General features: G+C 42.1%; 1 protein-coding gene across 1 annotated transcript in view; it reads left to right on the top strand.

Moving 5' to 3' along the window:
* Nucleotides 1-24,576, top strand: part of celsr1a (cadherin EGF LAG seven-pass G-type receptor 1a) — a 121,232-nt gene that overhangs the window by 65,589 nt on the left and 31,067 nt on the right. The window contains 7 exon segments of the mRNA XM_030046081.1: nt 15,479-15,636; nt 17,111-17,274; nt 17,737-17,862; nt 22,281-22,447; nt 22,955-23,140; nt 23,512-23,625; nt 23,805-23,979. Of these exon segments, the coding sequence (XP_029901941.1) occupies nt 15,479-15,636; nt 17,111-17,274; nt 17,737-17,862; nt 22,281-22,447; nt 22,955-23,140; nt 23,512-23,625; nt 23,805-23,979 (1,090 nt within the window).

Here is a 24,576-nt window from a genome sequence, read left to right as displayed (position 1 = left end):
TGATGAGGGAAACAGAAATGAACTGTAAACACGGGCTATGAAGAAACTGTAATTAAGTCCCGTGCGATCCAGCTGGAGGTTTCCAGGTTCACCAACGCGCCGCGTGTTTGTTTTGACGTCTGCGGACATGCCTGAGTGTTTACAGTATATTTATAACGCTACTCCACGCTGCACACGGGGCCCGATGGCAGACATGTTTATAGCATTGCTCGGGCTAATATGGGCTGTGATATTTACTGCTGCCTGGGTGAGGAGACAGCATTCCCAGACAGGCTTAGCTAGCTCTTATCACCACAGCACAGCCAGAGCTCCACTCTCTCGCTCTACTTTTTCTCTGTCTGCCTCTTCCTCGGTCGCCCTGCTGCTGTTTACATGGCGGGGGCCTGGAATCAAACAGGAATGAGGGCAAATGACTTCACAGCATGACCGAGCGTACTCACCCTATTTTATTTTCAATTATTGCATGTTATTTTTATGTATTTATTTAGCCTTGGTTGGGACTGGTGTTTAAGAAGTTGATGTCACTCAGCTACTTTTTTAAAGTGGGGTCTGGGGACCCCCAGGGGTCCTTTAGGGGCTTCAGGGCGGTCCTATACAAAATAAAGAATTGTTTAATTAACTTGTTCATATTTCTATTTTTTCTATATTCCTTGTTTATAGTGTTTATATTGCTTGCTACTATTTATTTTCTGTTTATAATGTAAATTTGCTTCATATTCTGCTATCCACTTTGCTACTGTAATGCTTGAAATTTCCCCACTGTGGGACTAATAAAGGAATATCTTATCTTATCTTATCTTATCTTATCTTATCTTATCTTATCTTATCTTATCTTATCTTATCTTATCTTATCTCTTAGAAATTGTTATAATACAAAAATAATTTATGAATGATTATTTTAAGATTATGTTTTCATTCCAACATGTTGAATCTGTTTGTCATTGCTCAAGTATGACATCTAAGCACAATTTTTTTTTTTTTTTTTTTTTTTTTTTTTTTTTCATATCAGCATCTCTATAGAGCAAAATCACTTGATGGGGATTCACTTGGGGTTCCTAAATGTGAAAAACATTAAAAAGCCATCAGCAAGAAACATCTTGATATGCCTGAAGCAACCTCAGCTTGTCTTGCTGTCATCATTTCAGGACTTGTGGCATCAGACAGCTGTCATCGAAGTTTTGAATTTCATGAGATGCCAAGATGCCACCAGCCTCCAAAACCCCCTCTGTAGGTGTATTTCTGCCAGCCACTGATGGCTCATTTAGCATTAGGGCTCCTAAAGAATATGTTATGATATTAAATCGCCATTTATTGTAGGCTAAAACAGGAGGGAAAGAGCGCTGCATTGGGGAGAGTAGACCAAGATCCAATCAAAAACAAAAAAATCACAAGCATTTCAAAATTTCCTCTCTCATATTTCCCTCTCTCTGCTGTGTTGTAACCTCCTGCCGTCCTCCTCGCCCTCCGTCTCTGTCTTGTTAACGCTCTTTTTGTTGATGTTTAAGGATTCACGGCTGTGTGTTTCTGTAGGAGAGAAGCAGAGTGAAATACAGTCGCATACACACACACACACACATACAGAGTGGTAATTGCTCTGAAAACAAAGTGCGCAGAGCCAGCGGGTGTTTTTGGAGGAGTAATCCATCAGCTCGTGTTGTAGATTTATAGCGAATAGTTTAATGTATGTATGGCTTCCGTGGGTGGCCGTAATGAGTTAGAGGGACAGGCGTATGCCTTATTAGGTGTGTGTCTGTCTTATGTTCACACACACACACATACACTCACATATACACTAATTTCTTCAGTTGTGTGTTGGAACGGAGACCGGCTGTGTGTGTATTATGATAATGTGTGTTCTCTTTCCACTGAGGTACACAGTGACACCGAGCTTATCAACCGCGTGTGTGTTTTGCGCTCACGCTACATACACATGCATGCAGGTTGTGTGTGTTTTTCCTGCCGCTAAGTGCTTTTTTAAAAAAAAAGGTTAACTGGGTATTTTGGAGGTGAAGCCCCAGCCTCTGCGTAACCCCAGCAGGGAGTGTTTTCTAGAGGAAGAGGCCGTGTTTTTCTTCGGTCTTCTTGACGCACTTTTCCCCGGACCTCAAACACTTGGGGTTATCATCACACATATGCCGCCCAGTAGCTCAGTCCATCAGTGCAGTCTGGAATTTAAATCTAATCCTGGATGTTGTATTCGCACATTCCTGGAGACTTAAAAAGATGCAAAGAAGCTGCTTGGCTCTCAGTCTACCTGTTATCGCTCACATTTCAGGGCAGTTTCGCTTCAAAACCTTCTGAAACCTAAACAAAAATCCCTTTATTTGCTTTAAACCATTCGAAAATTAAAAGTATCTTTTTATATTTTTTTTATAAAAAGAGGTTTCAGAGGGTTAATAACACCAAAAACACACACTCAGCTGTCTTCTGTTCCATCAGCAACCCTGACAAAAAATCTCAAATCATATCATACACATGCAGCATACCTCTATATTATTATTAACAAGACTTGGCACTGCTAACACAATGACGCATCATAACTGTGGCTATTAATCCAAAACACTTAATGCCTCATCTGGAGAGGTGTTGCTTGTTAAGCCTGTAATTGCTGCTTTTAAAAAAAAAACCCTGCATTATTCTAACATATTGATGATGATGAACTGATACTGATGTTAGCTACGATAAATCAAAACATGCTCCCAATCCTGTGTTTTGTATGTCAGCGTGGAGGAACTACTTTTTTTGACATTTAGATCGCTATTTGGGCTGAAACTGGCTTGTCCCAGCAGGAGGATATTCCCCATGTTTTTCCTGCAGTAAATTTCACCTGGAAAGGACTTGCACAGTGTGGTATAAATCTGCCGCAGACACTTTGTCGTCAGGAGGCAGTGCATGAGTTGTAGCGTATTGTGTGAGTCGGTGGGAAAGGTGTTTTTGAAGTGGGGACGAAGGAACTATGCTTCGCTTTGGATGTTGTTATTGCTGGCAAATTGGGCTGTAGCAAATTCCCATCACTCTGACAATGGGCATGGTTAACATGCATGCTTCTGTATACACACACACGCCCATTATGTGCATGCACACTGCCAAAAAAAAAAAAAAAAAAAAAAAAAAAACAGCTCCTGTGTCTTAATTTTCTGCTGTTGGGCTGTACATACACACATGCACAGGCATTGCACATATGTTTGTGTGGTGCCATTTATTTTAGTTGTGCTGCTATACAATCTTACGCAAGGCACAATCACACTCACATACACACAACATCACTGTCTCATTTGCTATACGTGTGCATGTGCATGTGCATGTACTCACACACACACACTCACACACACACACACAGATGGGCTGGTTGGTCTTGGGCTGCAGGTCTAATGCGGTGTTTCTCTCTCACGGTGTCTCTCTCCCAGGACGGGGGGAGTCTGGTGGACTCCAGTGGGGCTCTGCGCCTCCCGCTCTATACTGCCTGGCTGGAGCTCAATCAGAAGGAGGTAACCTCTGACCCCTAGACCTAGCCCACTTTTTGTTTTTCGGTGCCTCATTTAGCCCCTGCTCTGCTTCTAGTACGGTCTCCCCATGCTTACCTCCAGTGCCTCCAGAGGTAACATGGCCTCTCTAGTGTTAGCTCTAGTTTCCGTCTGGCTCCAGCAGATTCTAGTCTGGTTTTGTTTGGACCGTAGGACTGGCTGTTGTTCTGTGTTGGTTTTCATTGTGGTGTGGTTTTCCGGTTCTGGTTTGGCTGTAGATCATGTCTGGACGTGGTGTTAGTCTGATCTGGCTGGGCTTTGTTCCTTCTCGTCTTCGTCTTTCATCTTGATCTGACGTGGCGTAACGATGTGATGTGACCCTGGTTTCCCAAAAACCTCTTAAAGCTGAAATTGGCAATGTTTTTAATTAATATAGTGTTATGTGGAGTATGGTAAAACTCCAAAATGGGCACTTTTGCTGTGGCTGGACGCACCAGTTGTGATTTCTGATACACACAGAGGTATTAGCTAGCACAGCACAGAAAATACTAAAATTCAGTCCTCCAGTAAATAGTATATCTCCCTCTGTTTTACCAGTCCATGATATTTTCACTTTGCAAGACTTGAGAATTGGCCGCTGTGGAGCAACGTGTCAAAAGTTACAGATTTCAGCTTTAAGCACAAAGATAATGAATACTTTGCCACTTTATAGAAGCAATAAAAACATGTTTCTTACATGCTTAGGCAAACATGGGCCTCACCATACTTCAGACTGTTGTGGCAGATCCTAGTTTGGATATAACTCGTGGTGACATGAAGTTCAAAAGTGGCATAAAAGTCAATTCTGACTGAGTGTGTGAATGTTTTTTTTGTTGTTTTTTTTTATACTGGCATGCCTGCAAATGATGCCTCTCTGTTTATTCAGTCCCTGGTCACTGCCACTCTGTTTGGCTATCTTTTAGTAGTTTTGCATGCAATTCCACATTTTGTTTTGCTCTAGAAACACAATGGACATTGATTCAACTTGTCTTACCTGCTGCATTTTTTTCTCCTCTACCTATCTCTGTCAAAACATCTGCAGTCCACCTTCCCTCTCTCTCTCTCTCCCTCTCTCTCTCTCGCTCTCTGTTATACCTAAAAATGGACCAGCGTGTAGCAGATATGACACAAACAGTCTCGCCTGCCTGTCTGTCAGCTCTCATTGACTTCCTCCACTGGACTTCGTTCAGGTGAGGTAAACATCCCTGTGCCTTGGCAGGCAGACAGGTAGACAGACAGTGGCTTGTGCTTGTGTTGTCTTTGGCAGTGGCACAGCGGCCTGAAACACCGACTCTGTAAAGGAGGATTAAGAGCGTTCAGAAAGCAGCGGCGATGACTCTGGTAATGAGCATCGACAGTGCATCTCTCGCAGTTACTTGGGCAAGAGAATTAACTCAATAATAAAGGCAGCCTCTCAGTAAAGTGGTGTCCTTTGAGGCTGTTGCCCTCATTTTAACCTCCTTCATGACACAACTGTGTGTGTGTGTGTGTGTGTGTGCATGTTTAGTGTGTCTCTCCCTGTGTGTGAAGGCATTTGTGCATCTAGTAGAGGGGGACTAATACATCAGGCATTTTATTAAGCCTCTGATATCACAGATTTTTACACATTTTGTTTTTGACTATATATGTATTTAATTACTGAGTACTCATGAATCTCTACTATTTTTCTTATTGCTGATTATAGTTGTAATATTGCATGAATTTGCTGTATTTTTCTCTCTTTGTAAAGCACATTGAATTGCCGTGTTGTATGAAATGTGCTATATAAATAAAGTTGCCTTGCCTTGGTAGCAGGTTGGTGTAGGGATAGTGATATCAGTTTTAATAGTAGTAATAGTAGCAGTAACTGTAGTAGTAGTAACTCTTGTCATAGTAATAGTAGTTGTAGTTGCTGTAATAATAGCATTTATATTGAAATTATCATTAGTTATTGTAGTATTGTAATAGTAGCAATAATACCATAATAGTGGGCCTACTGGTTTGTTATTAGTATCAGTAGTAGAAGCAGTAACTGTAGTAGGAGTTTATAATAGTAGCAGTATAAGCTGTACTGTAGTTCCAGTGCCTGTATTTGCTGTAGTGGTACTAGTAGCAGTAGTTGTAGTATTAACTATAGGAGTACTATGCTGGGTTTCGGTGTTTCATTTCAATTCTGCCTTGAAAATCTGGAGGAAACGCAAATATATGTCAGATTTTGTGTCCAGATCAGTGAGTTGCCCGTCAGCAGGAACAGCAGACGTGTTCACAACTGTGTCACTCAGGAATGAGGATAAATCTATCGTTACAGGCCACCTTCATACACAACTGTCTGTCTCACAACATCTCTCTCTGTCTCTCTGAAAGAGGAGTGGGGAAATGTAACGGGAGGATAGAAATGAAGTCGCGCGTCTCAGAGGAAGTATTGTTTATGAGAGAATCAATCCAGATAAATTATACTCACCGCTATAAACTCCTAGCACTGATCTCCCTGCTCCTCCCTCTGTCTCTTATCTAGTCCTGTTTTATTGTGCTGCAGCTTTTACTGCCAAACACGAGTATCAATCTTGATGCTATCTTACAGTCTCCAACTCCTTCATGTTGCACTCCATTTAGGATTTGTAAGAGTAAAAATAAGTTGTCTCCCCCAGTTATGACTTGGTACCGGATCATACTTGATACTGGATCAGATCCAGAACCTAATATGATTTAAAATGGCTCTGATTCGGATGCATATAATAAAATGTGGAAAAGGTTCATTTTATTCCACTATAGTTTTGCTTGTTTGCAGTGAGCAATGTTGATTCTCTCCAAAATGTCAACTGGTGGTTTGAGAAAAGGTACAAAAAAGCAATAAAAGTAAAGAATAACACATAAAGCTGGGAAAAATCAGTAACGTCGATTAAAGAGACACACATTAAGATTGAAGAATGAAGATGGATTTGAAAGAAGACACTTTCAGACATATTTATTTTTCTCAAGCACTAGTAAGAACATGATCCCGCTGATGTGGCTCTACAGGCACTCAGCTGCATTTGTAGACTTGTAAAAATTTTTTTTTTTTTTCTCAAGCTTGTCCAAATGGGGTAAAGTTACCGTTACCTCAGGTTTTGCTCATCCACACGTCTGTTTTGCCGCTTTAAAGCTACAAGCTGACAAAAGCCGCTGTCCATCTGTTACACTGATAGATGGGAGACTGATCAGGAGACCAAGACAGCAGTAACATATAGGCTTGAACATGGGACATCATAGCTTTGTGTAACGCCTCGGGAACTCTGTGTGTGTGCGTGTGTTTGTGTGTGTGTGTGTGTTTGAATAATTCACACTTCTAGGTTTACATAGCCAGAGGGTAAGTGAGGTAATGTGGACATGACAGGGTTTGTTTCTGCCAAATGGAGGAGAGGACACACTAGCCTGCACATGACGGGCCAAAACTTCATTTTATACATACACACACACACACACACAAACTCACACACACACACACACACACACACCACACATTTATCACCTATTGTGTGTTTGTAGCAGCAGTTTCCAAGATGGATTCTTGGTTTCATTCAACATTTGTCTGTTTTTTCATGCTCTAGTGCAGCTTGTAGTGCCTAACCTCGCTTATAATGGCACTTTATGGCAACAAACGCATGTTTCTTAGTTGTTTCTGCTTAAAACTGCCTCAACTCTGCTGATTTGTCGTTACAAATGCATGTTTTGCAGCTAAGCTTTATTCAAAATGAATTACAGGGAAATGTGTTTAAAATGATGCACGTAGATATGTTTAAATATTTCAGTCAATATAAGTCTGATGTAGCGTTAGTGAAGCATTGGCAGCCACAATAAAGGGAAAAAAGCTTTTTATTTATTTTTTTTTTAACTTAGATGCTATTCAAGGGGGAAATCAGAGTGGTGCAAAGCATTTTTAAATTGACAGAAAGTGAGAGAGAGCGTGAAGGAGAGAGAAACAATGGCATCTCCGAGGCCAAACCCAAATAAAATAAAAGGCTGTGTGCCCCTCTTCCTTTATTATCAAAATAAACCACATGGCCGTCTGCACCTCCGCTAGCCACTTCCTGCCACACACACACACACACACACACACACACACACTCAGACACACTCAAATACACTCGCCGCTCGCTCTCTCAACACACAACCTAAACACATTCTGCAGACATCCTTCCCACACTCCTCGAACACACACACACACACATAAAATCACCGCTAAGTGTTCCCCCTCTTGCCTCTCTCTCTCTATCCCACCCACTGCACTCACACACACACTCACACACATATTTCCTGCTCATTAGTTGCTCATTTTGACAGTGTTTAAGGTTTGTTTTACTGAGCTGTTGTAGAGTGTTTTGTGTGTAACTCAATCCGTGCAGCGAGGGCCTTTATCCCGGCCGCAGGGCTGCTCCAGCGATCATGTCGGCTTTGACAGGCAGCCGGTGGTAATAGAGGTGTCAGTGTGTGTGAGAGGGGTATGTGTGTTCTTTGGTGGGACGTTGTGTCTTTCTGGAGTGTGTGTGTGTGTGTGAGACGGGGAAATGTTGCTGCTGAAGTACGCTGGACTAAGCCCTCTGCTACTGCACAATCTGTGTTCAAAGAGAGAGCAAGAGAGAGTGTGTGTGTGTGTGTGTGTCTAGTCGTGTTCACTCCCCTTTTCCTCTTTGTGGGTAACCGTGGGGATCAAGTGTGTTGCCATGGTAGCTGCAAGCCTATCGCCCCCGGAGACGAGACCTCGGAGATGGACGAGGGAATTGTCAAAACCCCAGAGAGAGAGAGGGAGAGAGAGAGAGAGAGAGAGAGAGAGAGAGAGAGAGAGAGAGAGAGAGAGAATAGTGCAAATAAGAGACTCTCATGGGGCCCCTGAAAACGAGGGCCAAGTGCACTTCAAAATAAGGGTCAGAAAGTATCCTGAAACTGTATACAAGTGTAGCAGCCAGTGTTACACAGCCAACACACATGCACAAACTCACAGAAACACACACACACACACACACACACTCACACAGAGCAAACTCAACCCCAATCAGTTGACCCTATACCGCCGAGGGGACATCCCAGACAAAGCTGGCCATTCAGAAGTGAAGACGAGCCGTAAGGTTAATAACAGCCGTGCTGAAGGTTAAGCCCATTTTCAGGACGGCCTCACTCCATTATACATGGCCTTTTTTTTTTTTTCTCCTTTACATGCTCCACGTTTCCCCTTTCGTTTTCTACGTTTTGAAACGGGCCTCACCAGTGGACATGAAAGAAGCTTTTTATTGTCATTAGTTCCAACTGATTTTTCGATCTGCATATCAAAGCGGTGAGCACGCCGGCTCGCTTCACCGGAGCCACTTCCAGGAGGAAAGATCTCGCCTCCTTGGCCGAGAGCCTGAAAATGTAAACCGCAGAGGGTGATGGCGATTGGTGGAAAGTGCTGCTTAAGGCGGGACTTAAATGAGAACATCAAGAAAAGTGTAATAAAACAAACTGGTGACCATTTTGAATTAAACTGGATGAAATATGATCACATCTATAGCTTTCCATATTCCTCTAATAACACACCAATTAAAGGCGTTAAGGTGCATTTGGATAGAAGCTACTTCTAATTCACAAAAACAGTGTTATTTTTATGCTTTACTAGGAGAGGCCTGAGTGTAAAATGAATTTTGTTCTACACTCATTTTAACATATAAATTTGGTTTTGATATTATTTAGAGGTGAATGAAAGGGAATGGCTTCAAGAGGTAAGGAACTGTTTTTCTATGGAGCCCGCCTCTGAGGAAAAAAAAAAAAGACCCATGTATAAATCTATACCCTTAGAAAACTGTGCACACGGTTTATAAAGCATGCTCTCGGATTCATAATCAGTGCCCTGGAGTTATGAATCCATGCACACAGGTTTGATGCCTCTGGATTACGAATCCGTGCCCGAGTCATTTAGACGCATGGATTGCAAATGCAAGGGTGCAGTTTATACGCTCGATGAATTTGTTCTCCTTCGTAACTATCTCACAGTTGATTGACATTGATTACTGGTGATGTGTGCATGAGGGTGTGTGTGTGTGTGTGTGTGTGTGTGCAGAATTTAGCATGGGAACTGTGTGTGCATCAAACATTTATGAGCTAACAGCTGGGTAAATGCTCAAATATCCCCAGCCTATACACATCACACACACCCTTTACCCTGTATATCTAATTCAGCGCTGACGTGTGTGTGTGTGTGTGTGTGTGTGTGTGTGTGTGTGTGTGTGTGTGTGTATTTGTGGGCAAGTGTCACTATGTGACTTTCAGCACTTTAACAGCTGCACCCCCTTTCCTTTTGGGTGTGTGGGACCATTATATGCCACATCTGGGTCTCTCTCTCTCTCTCTCTCTCTCTCTCTCTCTCTCTCTCTCTCTCTCTCTCTCTCTCTCTCTCCCTCACCTGTCTCATCCCCCCTCTCACTCTAGCTTTATCTCATCCCCGCCTTGCCTGACTGAACATGAAAGAGATAAATGATAAGATCATAATTAGACTACTTTAGATTCCTTTGTTCAGATACTCCATTCACTGAGTGCTTTTTTTTCTCTCTCTCTCTCTCTCTCTCTCTCTCAGACAAATAACCTCCTTATGGCTCTTGAAAACCTTTTTTTTCCCCCCCAGTGGTATCACACTTTTCCACTTATTTGTCCTCTGATTGAAGTAATTAGCTATCATTGTGTTACCTCAAACGTTGCACTCTCACCTTAATTCAGAGTTGTTTTTCTAAATTGTAATGCGATTTCTGCTTCATTTTAATCCCACGGGCTCCTTGACAGCAGTTGTTAGGGGAGGTATAGAGTATTGGTTATTAATTTTCCCTGCCCATATTTTCACTTTTGAGTGTAGGACTTTGTCTCACATTAGGGTTTTGTCAGAGGGCATTTTATCCCCTTGATCTGATTTTTAGAGACATTTTGATCCTTGTTCGGGACCGTTTATAGCAAATAAACACTCAGCACACGGTTTATTCCTCACAGAAGAGAACAGAGCTGCTTCCCTGCTGTCTATCCACAGTTTTCATCCCGCAGTTGATATGTTTTTTTTGTGATACTGGTTGTTTAGTTTTGGCTGCGTGATGCCATATTTTCTGCTGTTTCAAGCTCTGTTGGTTTCTGATTAAAAACACACTCCAGTTATCTCACCCAGAGCGGTGTAGAAAGAATTCCCCTGGTCACAGCCTCTCGTGAATCACCAATAGCGGCCCACATGGGACAGTATTTGCATTCATGCATGACTGTTTTATTGCAGGGAAGAATGTTAAAAAAAAAAAAAAAAAGAGAGAGAGAGAGAAAGTCCCCTCTCGTTTTTAATTTCACATGCTTTTTATGAACTTCCGGGGCATTTTGGCCCCGGGACACTCTTCATTTGTGACCGTGCATCAGTATGCATGTTCACCTGGCACGTCGTGGCACACTCTTATACTTGTGTAAGCGATGTAGCTCGCACACCAATTATATCTTCTTGCTCTGTGAAGTGTAGCGTCCCACCACGGGGTGCTGTCACGTCAGCTCAGGAACCGGAATCTAAGTTACATAACGCCACGGTAAATCTTGTCACTTGACAGTTTTTGCAAAAGGGGGCTGGTTCCTCCTCCTCCTCTGGTATGAACTTGGTGAATAATGGCAGGTAATGCACCTCAGCCAGCGGAGAGAGTTCAGTCGTTCATGCGCGGGCAGACAGCAAGACAGCAAGACGGATGTCTGTGGTTACCATGGTAATGCCGGGAGGCGGGAGCGCACATGTAGGCACCTGTAGATACCGAGGGGCGATTGGCTGGTCGCCAGTGACATGGGTGTGGCTTCCTACCAGCATGGCTGCCTTACAGACAAGGTGACTGCAGGTTACTCACACACACACACCTGTGAACACACTGATCTAGAGACTGGTGAGCTGCAATGTTGTATTAATTCATTAACTGAGGAGCATATGAGCAAACTCCATGAAACCTGGCTCATTTCGCTTTACAGGAAACACAAGATTCACACTGGAATAAATAATTAATGCATTCATATAAGAGCATTTATTGACCTCTTTTGGAGTGGACGTCTTCAGGTTAAGTTATCAAGGTGCTGATTCAAAATGAATAATTATGGAAAACAGCAGCAAATCACAATCTGGAAAAGTCTGGAAGTTTTTGGCTCTTAGATTGAGACACAGTGAATGGCCAAGAACAACATAGGTGACATATGCTGCCAATGTAGATATGAATTTTTTCATGATTAATGCAGTGGTTTATTAACATTTCCAGTCTTTTAATGGTCTGGCATGGTTGTTAAACATGTGACCAATGCTCTCAAACAAAGTAGCTTACAAATACTCGGCAGGTAGGGGTTTAGTTTCTTGCCTCAGGACAGTGAAGCGTTACATCTCTGACCTGTTTAAAACTGAAAATCCGTTTTAAACTACAGCATTCGTCTTTTTGTGCTGACTCTACTCCTCCTCACTCTCATGGATCATTAAGGATCACTCCTTTCTTGCACAGGATGCGTCTCTTCCACCAAATCACAAACGCCATGGCATACGTGTTTATATAAACTCAGCATATGGACGAAGGAGGGGAAAGCAAGCGGTATTTTTATGCTCAATCATTCATTCACTCCTTGCGGATCTGTGTTCCCCCAGGAAATAACCCGAGGGCCGCTTTGTTTTTGTTGGGTTTCTCACGCTACACTTGCTCGCTGATTCCCGTCTTGTGACTTGTGCGTTTGCACCCAGGAAATGATTTTCTGCTTTATTCGTTAGCACACGATCGATGTTATAATCTGCTCCTCCCTCTCCCTGTCTCTCTCCATATCTGTCTCCCATCTCTTTTCATTTCTGTCTCACTCTCCCTGTTAGAGGTTGAGAGGCTAGACAGATGTAAGTGACCAGAGCGGGGGGGGCGTGGCCTGGGCCGTGTACCAGGCTGTGCGTGGCACCCGGTGAAAATGCCACCAACTCCACACAAGCAGCCCCCTCAGCTCAGATGCACTTGACTTTTTCAACTGCATTACAACCGAATGGAACAAGTTAGGATAGATAACAGCAGGCGTGGAAAGGTATCGGAGCATTTGTGGTAGACACGGATCGTACTGTATTACCATCAATATCTGGTGATATAAGCTTTAACCCTATAAAGCCATTTGTATCATATATGATACACATTTTCAATTCCGTTTTTCGTTTTCAGTTTAATCAATACTTGACCAAAATACTGTTGTATACCTTTGAACACTTCCCCTGTTCACCCTGGACCATACCATTGGCACTTCAAGTACATATCATATATCATACACCAGAAAGGTTGTGTAATAACATATATTTTGAATTTTTATATATATATATTTTGTTATAGGACTAAATAAAGGGTTCGGTTTCAAAAAATTGGAATTTTCTGCCAATTCTTTCATAGTTCAGGCTTTATAGGGTTAAGAGGCAATATTGTTATCAGTTCAAAATGTCTTTTTTCTTATACGGCTGATGCTTGGCTCATCTTGCCTGTCTTAAAAGTTGAACTTGTTTTGCAGCTGCACTTGTATGCTGATTCTTACCAAATCATATTGTTCAATCCCTATCAGTTGACCACAAATTTCCTTAATGTCCCGCCGTCTGTAGTTGATTTTAGTGAGAAGTGAGGGCATCGATAAGTGGTTACTAAGCATGAATTGTCGCTTTATGTCAGTCATAATTTTGCAAAGACACAAAACAGCCTATTTTTGTGTTAATCTGAAGTGCTTGTGATATTGTTTTGTGCATTGTATTTCCTGCCAGTTGTGTTTCCTCTCAGTACATGCAGTGCAGATTATAAAGCACATACCCTATACTCTACAGGTGTTTATGTTGACTTTTGAATAGAGATTATGTTTGTTAGGAGCCACTTTGTTGTGTGAGAGTTCACCCATGATGCCTCGCTGCGTGACCACGCCTGGCGTGCTTTCATCGGCCCGTCCTCTCTATTGTCGCGCTTCCACAGGAAAGAGATCAGTTACTGCCACTGCTCGCTTGCCCTTTCTCTCGCTTTGTGCTCATCTGTGTGTGTGTGTGTGTGTATGTGTGTGTGTGTATGTGTGTGCGTGTTTCGTTGTAAATGATCACAGTTGTATTTGTCTATTTCCATCAAAATGCAGCATTTTGATTTTGATTTTCTTCAAGTTGACTTTGTGGGAGAGAGAGAGAGAGAGAGAGAGAGATTAAAAGATGAAAGAGACAAAAGAGAGAAAATGGGATTAAAAGTGAAAGAGAGAGATAGCAGAGAGCAGGCCTGTTTGGACTCCCTGTGTGTCTTTGTGGAAAAAATGGGAGAGTGTTTTGGTGTGGAAGCCGTGGAAACAGGGCATGACAGAGGGAGTGGCCGTGATAAAGTTAGACAAAACCGGCCCTGCTGGATGGAAACTATCCCGAGACCCAGAACCCACCTGAACCGAAATGGAAGACACTGACGTCCTGTGTTTGTCAGCCTCTGCCTGCCTCTCTCTCTCTCTCTCTCTCTCTCTCTCTCTCTTTTTCTCTCTCTCTCTCTTTTTCCCCACAGGACTCTAGTCTGCCCGCCTCCCTATTTTTGTCTGTCGCTCCCTCTTTTCTATTTTTTACCCTCTTTTTTTCATTTTCCTTTGTTTTCTGCCTCTCTGCCCCACCAGTGTCCTATTACTCTAATCCTATTTGTGTAGGATAAAAACACACACACACACACACACACACACACACACACACACACACATACACACACACACATACACATGCACACATATTTTCTCTGCCGTTTCCTCCCACTTTATCACTCTCTATCGTTTGGTCTACTTTTGTTTCAAATTAATATGAAATGAGAAAACGCAGTACATTACCTGCTATGCACAATAATAAAAGGTTTAGTAAAGAATGGCTGGAAGTGAATGAATGTTAAGGATCGTTGTTCCTCAGTTCGGTGCAAAACTCAGTTTCTCTCTCGATCTTTCCAACTCACCATCGAGCGCAAACAGCCCCGGTGTCTTATCTAAACGGTGCACGGTGGTCCGAGCTGGGATTTGTAGTCCCGTTGTGTTTCTTTGTAGTCCGGATCGTTCCCGCTCTCCGGGGAGAGATAGAGGAGGGAAAGGTGATCTGAGCCACTCATTCTGTGCTCACACACAATGACAGAACATGAGAGCGCGGGGTGTCGTTTCAAAATGCTGAATATTGCATCTATATTGGGGGAAAAATATCACTTCAAATTCATCCATCAGTATTTCAAGGACACAGGTGGATCAGTTATCGAAGACATAATTATATAGTAAGTAAATGCCCTAAGATGACTTTAAAAGCAACCCCTCATGTAATTTACTTTAATGAGCAGGTGTTAATTGGTTAATTGGTCGGTGTATATTTGAATAAAACCCCTTTGAAACCTTTCTTCTTCCTGTTCCATGCCTTCCATTGTTCTGATCATAAGGAACTGCTCCAGTGAACTTCAGTCTCAGGTTAGATATTACAAAAACTAAAGAGATTTGGTGGCCTGATTTTCTAAGCTGATCCACATTTTCTCAGATCGGCATTCGTCGGCCACAGGCCTTGATGAAGGAATTAGCCTACTTAGTAATCGTTAGGTGCTAGGTAGGGCACAATGGGGTTTTTTGTTGCCGTAACTCAAAAGAGGCCTAAGCGCCTCCATTCCAAGTTGGTTGAAGTCAGCGAGACGCTGTTTGTGTTGCGTAGGAAGTAAGAAAGAAAGAAAGAAAGAAGAGAAATCAACCAGTCATTCATCCAAATTTTCATAGCATTCACCCATTTTGGCCGGTATTTCTTGTGCATCTAACCATAACAGTTCATTACAAAACAGAAATTATGAATGAAAGAGGCACTGTGTGAGCCTGCCATCATTCTGTCTTTCATTTGTTAACATAAACAAGCAGGAATACAATAATAATCTACAAAAAAAAAAAAAAAAAGCTGCTATGGATCATTACAGAGATAACCACATTTCAAAATAATGGTCTAAGTGAATTTAACCGTTGCCCTTTAACTTGTTTCACAGCCTAACATCGGTCGCCTGGGCATCCCGCACGGACCCTCGGGAGAGAAGGTGGCTGTGGTTGCCGTGGACGACTGCGACATCTCCATGGCGATCCGCTTTGGCAACCAAATCGGCAACTACTCCTGCGCTGCCCAGGGCACCCAGACGGGACAGAAGAAGTGAGCTGGAATCTCTCTCTCTTTCCTTTTATCTCTCTTTTTCTTTCTCTTTCTAAATCTCTGCATGTGTGTCTGTAAGCTCGCACACCCCCGGTCCATCCCACACACACACACACACACACACATACACACACCCACACACACAGACAGAAACAAGCCTCCGGTAGGGAGACTAATAGACAAATATGTTTTGCCTTGGGGGTCTATGTCAAAACGGCTTCATTACAACAGATTACACATTCTTCATCCTCCCATTCTCTCTTCTTTTTTGTCTCTTTTAATCTCTCAGTTCATCCCCATGGCTTTTCTGCTGTCAGGCAAGGCCTAAGACAAACCTTAAGCGCAGCTCAACGCGGCTTTACCTGACTTACTGTATATTTACCACAGACTAATTGATTTTTTTATTTTTTTTGTCTTTCTTTTTAAACACTGAATTATGAGGGCTTTTCTTAAATGAGGAGGGCGTTGATGAGCCAGCATGCTGGAACACATTTAGAGAGAGCGAGAGAGAGAGAGTGAAAGAGAGAGAAAAAGAAAGAGAGAGAGAGCTTCAAAGAGGAGTTAATGAGGTTACATTCCTTTGGGAACTCGTTGCGCAGGTCACAGTAGCTGAGAGGTGTTAAGAGGATAAATTAACTATGTTCCTTCCCCCTCCTCCTCCTCCTCCTGTTGTTGCTGCTGTGGGTTGACACACACACAACTTACACTTGCAACTTACACTGGGGTTGTTGAGTGAAAGAGTATACACGTATGCATAGGAATGCACACACACACACGTACACACTCCTGCAGAAATACAGCTACCAACCTGCCACACGTCTGCTTGCTGCGATATGCCTGCTGATATCACGCTGGAAAATGTCTTGACATGATTTCAGCGTTGTTGCTAAGGTGCAGATAAAGAAATGGATGCAATTGTGTTTTTTTGTCGAGCTCATCCAGCCAAGAAAAACAGTATTCAGTGTGAGCGTTAACGTTATTTGAAGTTGTTTTCCCATTCCCTTTTTCCATTTTTTCCCCATAAAAACCATATATGGAGGGGAAAAAACAACTGTTGATACTTTGTAAAACTTTTCATGATTTTATTCATGATCACAATTTAACACATGGCAACAACTTCACCACATGGCCTCATTGCCACAACAGGCTTTTTGAAATTACGCCATCAAAATGACGTAGTGTAAATTTGCTTAATTAAATGAATTAAACTGATTCTTAGTCTGATTCTCGAAGCTTCAAACTGCTTTCTGATTGTTTGTTTTGCTAAAGTGACTCTCTCTCCAAACAGTGTCAAATAATTTCACAGTCAGAAATGTTGAATATACTGAGGACGGAGGTTTTATTTCCTGAACGTTACCATAGCAGCAAAGTGTGGTGTTTCATGTTGCATGTATTTCACTGAAAACCTGCCTGTTTACTTTGCATTTTGCATTTTCCTCTGATCTGGTTTCTCTCTGGTTGCTCTCCTCTGCAGATCACTGGATCTGACTGGACCGCTGTTGCTAGGCGGAGTCCCCAACCTGCCTGAGGATTTCCCGGTCAGGAACAGAGACTTTGTGGGCTGCATGAGAAACCTCAGCATCGACAGCAAGCCCACCGACATGGCCAGCTTCATCGCGAACAACGGCACCACGGCAGGTTAGACATGCCGCATCCTGTGCTGAATGCAGCGTGCTCACTCCACAGATTTAAACAGCAGGACCACAGACATTTTCAGGAACGACAACAAGAATGCCTTTGGCGTTCATGTAATTTTGATGTTATGTTTAACTCAAGTAAAAAAAAAAAGAGATAAAAGGGCTAAAAAGCAAAAGAAAACTAAAAATATATATATCTTAAAGAATACATTCAGAGGGGATTAATGCTTACAGTTTGCTCAGTTAATACAAAATGCAAAATGAAGGATTTTGTCAAATACACTTTGCCATTAATCCTCAATAGCAAACTTGTGCTGAATGCTGTCTGAATGAATTTCTCCTAATTTGTGCATCCCATAAAACACTGTATACAAATTGTACATACACATACAATGCATGTTGACATACACATCAAACCGTCCTCTTATTTTCAATAACAATGGATGCAAATGTGCTCGTGAAGGTTGTCCAGCCAAGAAAAACTTCTGCATGAAGGATGTGTGTCAGAACGGAGGAGTGTGTGTCAACAAGTGGAACACCTACGGCTGTGACTGTCCCACCGGCTACGGCGGCAAGAACTGCGAACAAGGTAAGAGAGTGTGTGTGTGTGTGTGTGTGTGTGTGCGTCCTTGTGTCTTTGTTAGTGCATCTTGTTTTTGCCAGAGGAAGTGAGGAAATGAACGCTGGAGTTAATGTGTCTTTACTTCCTCTGAAGGAAGCACATGCAGCCATATTTTCATATAGCCGTGTCCCTGACCAAGTGTGCATGCATCTGCTTGCTTTTGCGTGTGTGTGTGTGTGTGTGTGTGTGTGTGTGTGTGTGTGTGTGTGTGTGTATGTGTGTGTGCATGCGTGGGCTTGTCTATGTGTGTGTCTTGAGAACTTCCAGGAAGTGTGTGTGTGTGTGTGTTTTGGAGATCAAGCGGGATCAGGAACATCTCTCCTGATTCAGTCTGACTCATGCTACAGTGTCACAATGGAAAGTCACAGTGAAACCGCCGCACAGACACAAGACATGGCCCGGGGTTTGGACTTTTAACACAAAGGCCGAGCTCTGACTCACATATCAATGACCCACACACCGTCAAAGGATTAAAGAAAAAGACACGTGCACACGCATGCGTGCACATACACACGTACACACACCCTTGCGGTGACCCCGTGGCTGTCCTGTATGTCAGCACCTCAGCAGGCGCTCCATGTGACACACAGCTCATGTTACTGTCCTGAATACTGTAAAGACACACAGTACCTGTCTGCAGATAGATAGATAGATAGATAGATAGATAGATAGATAGATAGATAGATATGGCACTGGTGTATTTTTAGGTGTTCACCCCTCAAAAACCCATTGTTTCCTTTTCCTAAAAAAACTATTATTGCATCCCGGTAGTAGGAGTTCATTCATTTAGAAAAATCCAAACTGTGCTTAAGAATAAACTTAACGGCTTAAGAATATATGCAAATTTAAAATTTAAGCGTATGTTTATATATATATATATAGATAGATAGATAGATAGATATAGATAGATATATAGATATAGATATAGATAGATATATATAGATATAGATATATACTGCTTTAAATACAAGTCATGTTTGCACTGGTGCTTCACAAAAAAAAAAAAAAAAAAAAAAAAAAAACGCAAGAGAGAAGCTATACACCAACATCATGAATAAGTACTTAGTGCAGATAAAATCAGAATAATTAATCTAGGTATCTAGCTAAGACCAAGGTAATCAAAATAATGAATTAAAAGCAAAGCATTTTTTTTTTAAAACTTTTGAACACTTTTCAAATGGTCCAACCCCAGGTTCCTGCTTAAACCTGAAACACATTAAAAAGAGACAGCAGACGCTGTCGAAGGGCTGTTTCCTTGTGACTTTAATTACCGTCTGACAGTTTTCTATTTTTAAAAGGTTCAATTTCAGTTCAAGCTCCTCATTTCCTTCCCATATTTTTTTGTTGCTGTCTGTATACCTTTTCATGGTGTGGTCATATGGATTAATCAATGTTGACTTACAGTACAACTGTAAATATTATACTCTAATTTCATTCATTCATTCATTCACTTATTGCCCTGATTGTCCTGCTCCACTGATTGATGGCCAGGCTTTTTTCTATGTGTGTCAGACAACATTAATGATAGTTTTGTGCTCATGTATGCCCGTGGTTTTGCGGTTTCGGATGTTGCAAGAGCAGGAGTTAAATAGGGTGTTTGTGTGTGTGTGTGTGTCTGAAATTGTGGGTGTTCAGCACATTCTAATAGGGTAACAGTGACTCATTCGGCTTGTCCCGTCTCGTGCACCTCCACATTTGGTGTGCATGAGTGGGCAGGAAAGGTAAAACACCTTAAAGTGCCCCTCAGCGTTTTGTGGTTCCTTTCTTGATCTCATACCTATATCATAAAGTATTTATGCTGTCTTCCACTCGGGCCCGGGCAAACAAACATTAAAGCGGCATCCCTCGCCAGCACTGTTGTTATTTACACTACGGCAATTCCAGTGCTTTGAGTAATAACCCGTCTCATGTTCTAGTGCGGTAAGGAGAGAACTTTGATTTCCTCCTGCAGGGGTGAGCGTCCAAACAATGTGCGGAGGTGTGAATACCTCGCCTTGCCCTCGCGTGGATGAGGTAGCCGCGGAGCCGCTGCCAGGTCCCGGATCCAGTATCTGGACTGGGCTCGGGATCACAGTGAGCCAGGAAGAGGCTTTTGGCTCCTCTTCGGCTTGTTCACACACTTGGTTTAAGGCTTAGACACCTTCCTGCCATACGAGAACCAAAAGATTTGTTATTGGGATTTTCACACCGCCGTAATCCTGCAGCCTGACCAGAAATGAACCGAGCCCAACTCTTTACCTGAGACCGATTGGATCTGACCCACCGGGTTAGCGCTGGGTCAGGATGTCTTTTGTCTTATTATTCTTTCAGGCTTCGTCAGGTCAGGTTCCCTTTTGTGGAGACTGTTCTTTAAGACATGAAATGAGTCCTTTCCCCGTCAGAAGTAACTTAACAGACTGCAGATTAGATTAAATGCAAGATCATGCTGGAAAAAAAGCTGCTTTATGCTTAGGAACAGTGATAATTTGCAAGTTATGGAAGGAGGTCTGGATAATCTCTGGACCCGTTTCAGACAAACGTTTGCTGTAAATAAGAATGCATCCATTGTCAGTTTACGTGGTTAAATAAGTTTTTTTTTTTTTTTTTACAGGAGCACGCTGTTTCAGAAAGTGGGTAATTCATTTAAGCAGAGTTTTAATCGGATATAGATTTGTAAACCGCTACAGACGTGCCAACTTGGGTGGGATTGGAGTTGGACCTGCTCACCCTCTCGTTCATGTCAGGTTGGCCTAAAACCCTCAGAGGCTCTACTGTGCCTGCTCCCCCATCCACAAATGGTAGGCGCACTGTGAACCAGACTGTGATCTGGCATAGTTCAGGTGCAGAAAAGCGCACGGATTAGCCCCCGCTGGACAGAAATTCACTTGGTCTGTGAATAAGAAGTCGAGGAAGTGAGATTTGGAATTGCTAAATAAGGAATTCGCAGTCTCCTCCAAAGTTGCGGGTCATCTGCTGCGATTTAGTCACAGTCGAACCTCCCAGGCTGGTGGTATCCTCGCCAGTGTTGGTGTTTCCCCTCCTCTCTGTGTTTTATCAGAGATCAGCTGTGGAACAACGCCCTGAACAGTGGGAGACAAGGTTGTTTTTGTACGTTCATAAATTTCTTTAATTTATGGAAGACTAAAGCTCAGCCTTCGACAAAGAAGTCAGAAAGAAACCGCTGTAGCGCCCCTCTAACAGGAACAAATGTGTGTTTTGTCTGATAATTACAGTGTGTGTGTGTGTGTGGTGTGTGTATGTGTGTGTGCATGAGTCTCAGAAGAAATATGTGCCCCGAGGAACTTAAGAGATACAACCTTTTCTCTGCAGATTATGCGGCAGGAAACGTTTAGTCCATGATGTGCTGAAAAACAGACAGTAGGGCTGTAACATGCGATGTGTTATCCACGCATATCCCACTTTTTCTTTATCTTTCTGTCTGTCTGCATGCATGCATGTGTCAGATCTGGATGTGGATTTCCATGATGTCTCTAGGCATCTATGTATGTTTGCCTAAGGATTACTGTCTGGATGCTGCAAGCCATTTGACAGTAATTATATATCATGCCAAAGCTGTAAGGACTTAAGAACAGATTGTTTGAAATTATAAAAGCAAATGATTCCACTTAAAAAAAAAACAAAAAAAAGCAAGGGTCTTAAGGATGTAACCATTCACGTGTTACCAGCACATCATTAATATTAATGCTATTAAATGGTGTGGAACTCCTTTGGCTTTGTATAGAGGAAGGCTATAATCATATGTATGTTCTTTTAGCAAAAGACAGAAAAAAAAAAAAAAAAAAAACATGGGCCAAACCATTTCTATTTTTGCTCGCAAAATAGAAACATCATTCTAATACTGTTTGATTGGGTGGCTTTGTTGTAATTCTGATGTATTAATATGAATTTAGGCCTATTATGCAAAATACTTAAATCATATAAAGCAGGCTATATAACAGACTCTGGGTTTTTGTACGCCCTAATGCCCCCCTCCTCCTAAACTACAGCCTTGATTAAACCTCGTTGCTTCCTGACAGAAAATTGTTTCTGCTAGTTTGTTTTCTGTTTTGCTCTTCTGTCGAGGACAAGGTAATTCTTGGAGGTGATATTTTCCATTGGTCTCTTCATCATTGCCAGGAATTTTTAAAACTTTTTTTCTGCTTGTGCTGCCCCCCTCTTGTTTTGTACCATAAAGCAATTCAGCAAATTCCTAGTGAAATCCGACTTGGTGGCACACGATGTAAAATACTCTGATCTACTTATGATAATTACACAAATTTTTCAAAATGAATGTGGCTATAACTTATTGATGTAGGACCTTTAAGTGCATTTAAAGTCAAATACTGATCCACTTGTGGCTCTAGCTTCCCAACTCTTATCCTTGATCCTGTCTTGTCCCTGTCCAGTGATGCCGTCCCCCCAGTTCTTTGACGGCCAGGCGATGGTGTCGTGGAGTGAGCTGGACATCACCATCGCTGTGCCGTGGTACCTGGGCCTCATGTTCCGCACCAGGCAGCCCACAGGCACCCTGGTGCAGGCCAACGCCGGGCCCTCCTCCACCATCAGCCTCATGGTGAGACATCCTGTAGATTTTGTTTTCATTTCATATCCAGTTCATACAGTCAGGGAAACCTCAGTACATTTGAAGATATAATTCTCCAGCCTTGAAAAAAAAATGGAAATTTTGTGAAAGGTTTTAAAAAGTGATGGAAATCTGACTAAAGCAGCATCAACTCTGAGGTATTATGGCGGTACTTTAGGATTTCTGTTATGGGTCCATGCATCAGTTTGTCTCATCTGGTGAATATAATTTTTAAAAATAGCTTATTTTACCTCTGCAATGGAATACTTAAGATATTTTTGATCAAACTAGTGGCGAATTGTGATGTTTGATCTTGGAATGAAAATGCCTGTTACTCATTTGTGGAAATGATCAGGAAAAAGCAGTTTTTGGAGTGCAAAAACCAATTAAAGTTTAATTTAAGTTTACAATTTAAGTTTACAAGGCTATCTGCAAGTGTCTTCGAAAAATAGTTAAAAAAAAAAAAAAAAACGATTTCTCTGTCCTCGCTCTCCCCAGGTGAGTGAGCAGCAGCTTCGTATGGAGGTGCTGCTGAGGGAGCGGCTGGTGGCGTCGCTGGTCTTCTCGCAGGTCCGAGTCAACGACGGCGAGTGGCACAACCTTCTGCTCGAGCTGAGCAGCGTGAAAGACGGCAAGGACATCAAATACATGGCCAGCGTGTCCCTGGACTACGGCATGTACGAGGTACGGAGCGGATTACTGTATGCACACCTTTAGGCATGTGAAAATCAAATTAATAACTCACACACTGTTTTGAATTCACCTGTAGCTGAAGTCAGCAGTTTACGTGAACAGCTCTTGCTTTTGAGGGGTTTGATTTGCTAATAATTTCAGATAGAGGTTAAATAAAGTAATATAACATTTTGTAGCATTTTTTACAACTCATAATAATAAAATTGCCCACAATGTGTTTGTTAAGAACCATCCATCATTCTCTTTTTTATGTCTTAATGTCTTTTTGTTTATGTTGTTGATTTGTAAATACTTTTGTTACCCATCTGTAGCAAAGAAAAATTAATTTTTTTGTGTGTGTGTGTTTGTCTTGGTTTTTGCAGAAGTCAGTGGAGATCGGTAATGACCTCCCAGGTCTGAAGCTAAAAACTCTTTTTGTCGGGGGTTTGCCTGGCGACGGTAACCATGTCAACAAGGGCTTCACTGGCTGCATACAGGTCAGTCTGTCTCAGCTGTGTTGTGCAAAAACACTGTCTCCCTGCAAGAAATGATTTCATGATAAAACTGCAGCAAAGAGTATAACTGCTCTGACATATTTTCATGCATTTTGCTGTTTGATGAGTTATGGTCTCGGCCTCCTCCTCCTCCTCCTTCATCATTACGTGCTCTCCATCAGGGTGTGCGCATGGGTGAGACGTCCAACAATGTGGGCAACGTGAACATGGCTCAGGGCCTGAAGATCCATGTGGAGGAGGGCTGCGAGCTGGCCGACCCCTGTGACTCCAACATCTGCCCCGAGCACAGTCACTGCAGCGACGACTGGAGCACACACACCTGCGTCTGCGATCCAGGTAACACACACACACACGCACTTAACTCATGCACATACACACCGCAAGACCCTGTGGTTGTGCTGAGCGGCTCCCAGGTGAGAATGTGTGTGTGTGCTTTGCTGAAATGCAAAGCCTTTTTTCTCCACTGCCACTATTGCCTTTACATGTTCATTTATTTATTTATTTTACCTTTATTTTACCACTAAGTCCCACTGACATTAAAAATCACTTTTACTTTTTACTTTTTCCTGTTAAAATACAACATTGCACAACATTGAATTTTATGGGAAGTGACTGTTAGATGCTTAGAAAGCAGCCACTAAAAAAAAAAAAAAAAGAAAAAAAAATATTCAAAAAACACGGTGGCCTTTATTTTATTTCAGTTTTATTCCAGTTTGAACAAGGTCACCTTTTCAGAGAAATGGCTGTGATGTCAACTTTTTTTTTTTTTTTTTTTTAAAGCAGCCAAGAAAATTGGATACATATATTTTTTTCTTTTTAATTCAGCCAAGAAAATTGGATACATGACTCTGTTAAGGATACAGTGTGTCAATAAGATCACTGTTTTTTTTTTTTTTTTTTTTTTTTTTTTTTTTTAATATCAGTCCAAAAAAA

Source organism: Myripristis murdjan, chromosome 23 (assembly GCF_902150065.1).
Source record: "Myripristis murdjan chromosome 23, fMyrMur1.1, whole genome shotgun sequence".
Taxonomy (NCBI): domain Eukaryota; kingdom Metazoa; phylum Chordata; class Actinopteri; order Holocentriformes; family Holocentridae; genus Myripristis; species Myripristis murdjan.
The sequence above is the reverse complement of the archived record's forward strand: the minus strand, read 5'-3'. Positions and strand labels throughout refer to the sequence as shown.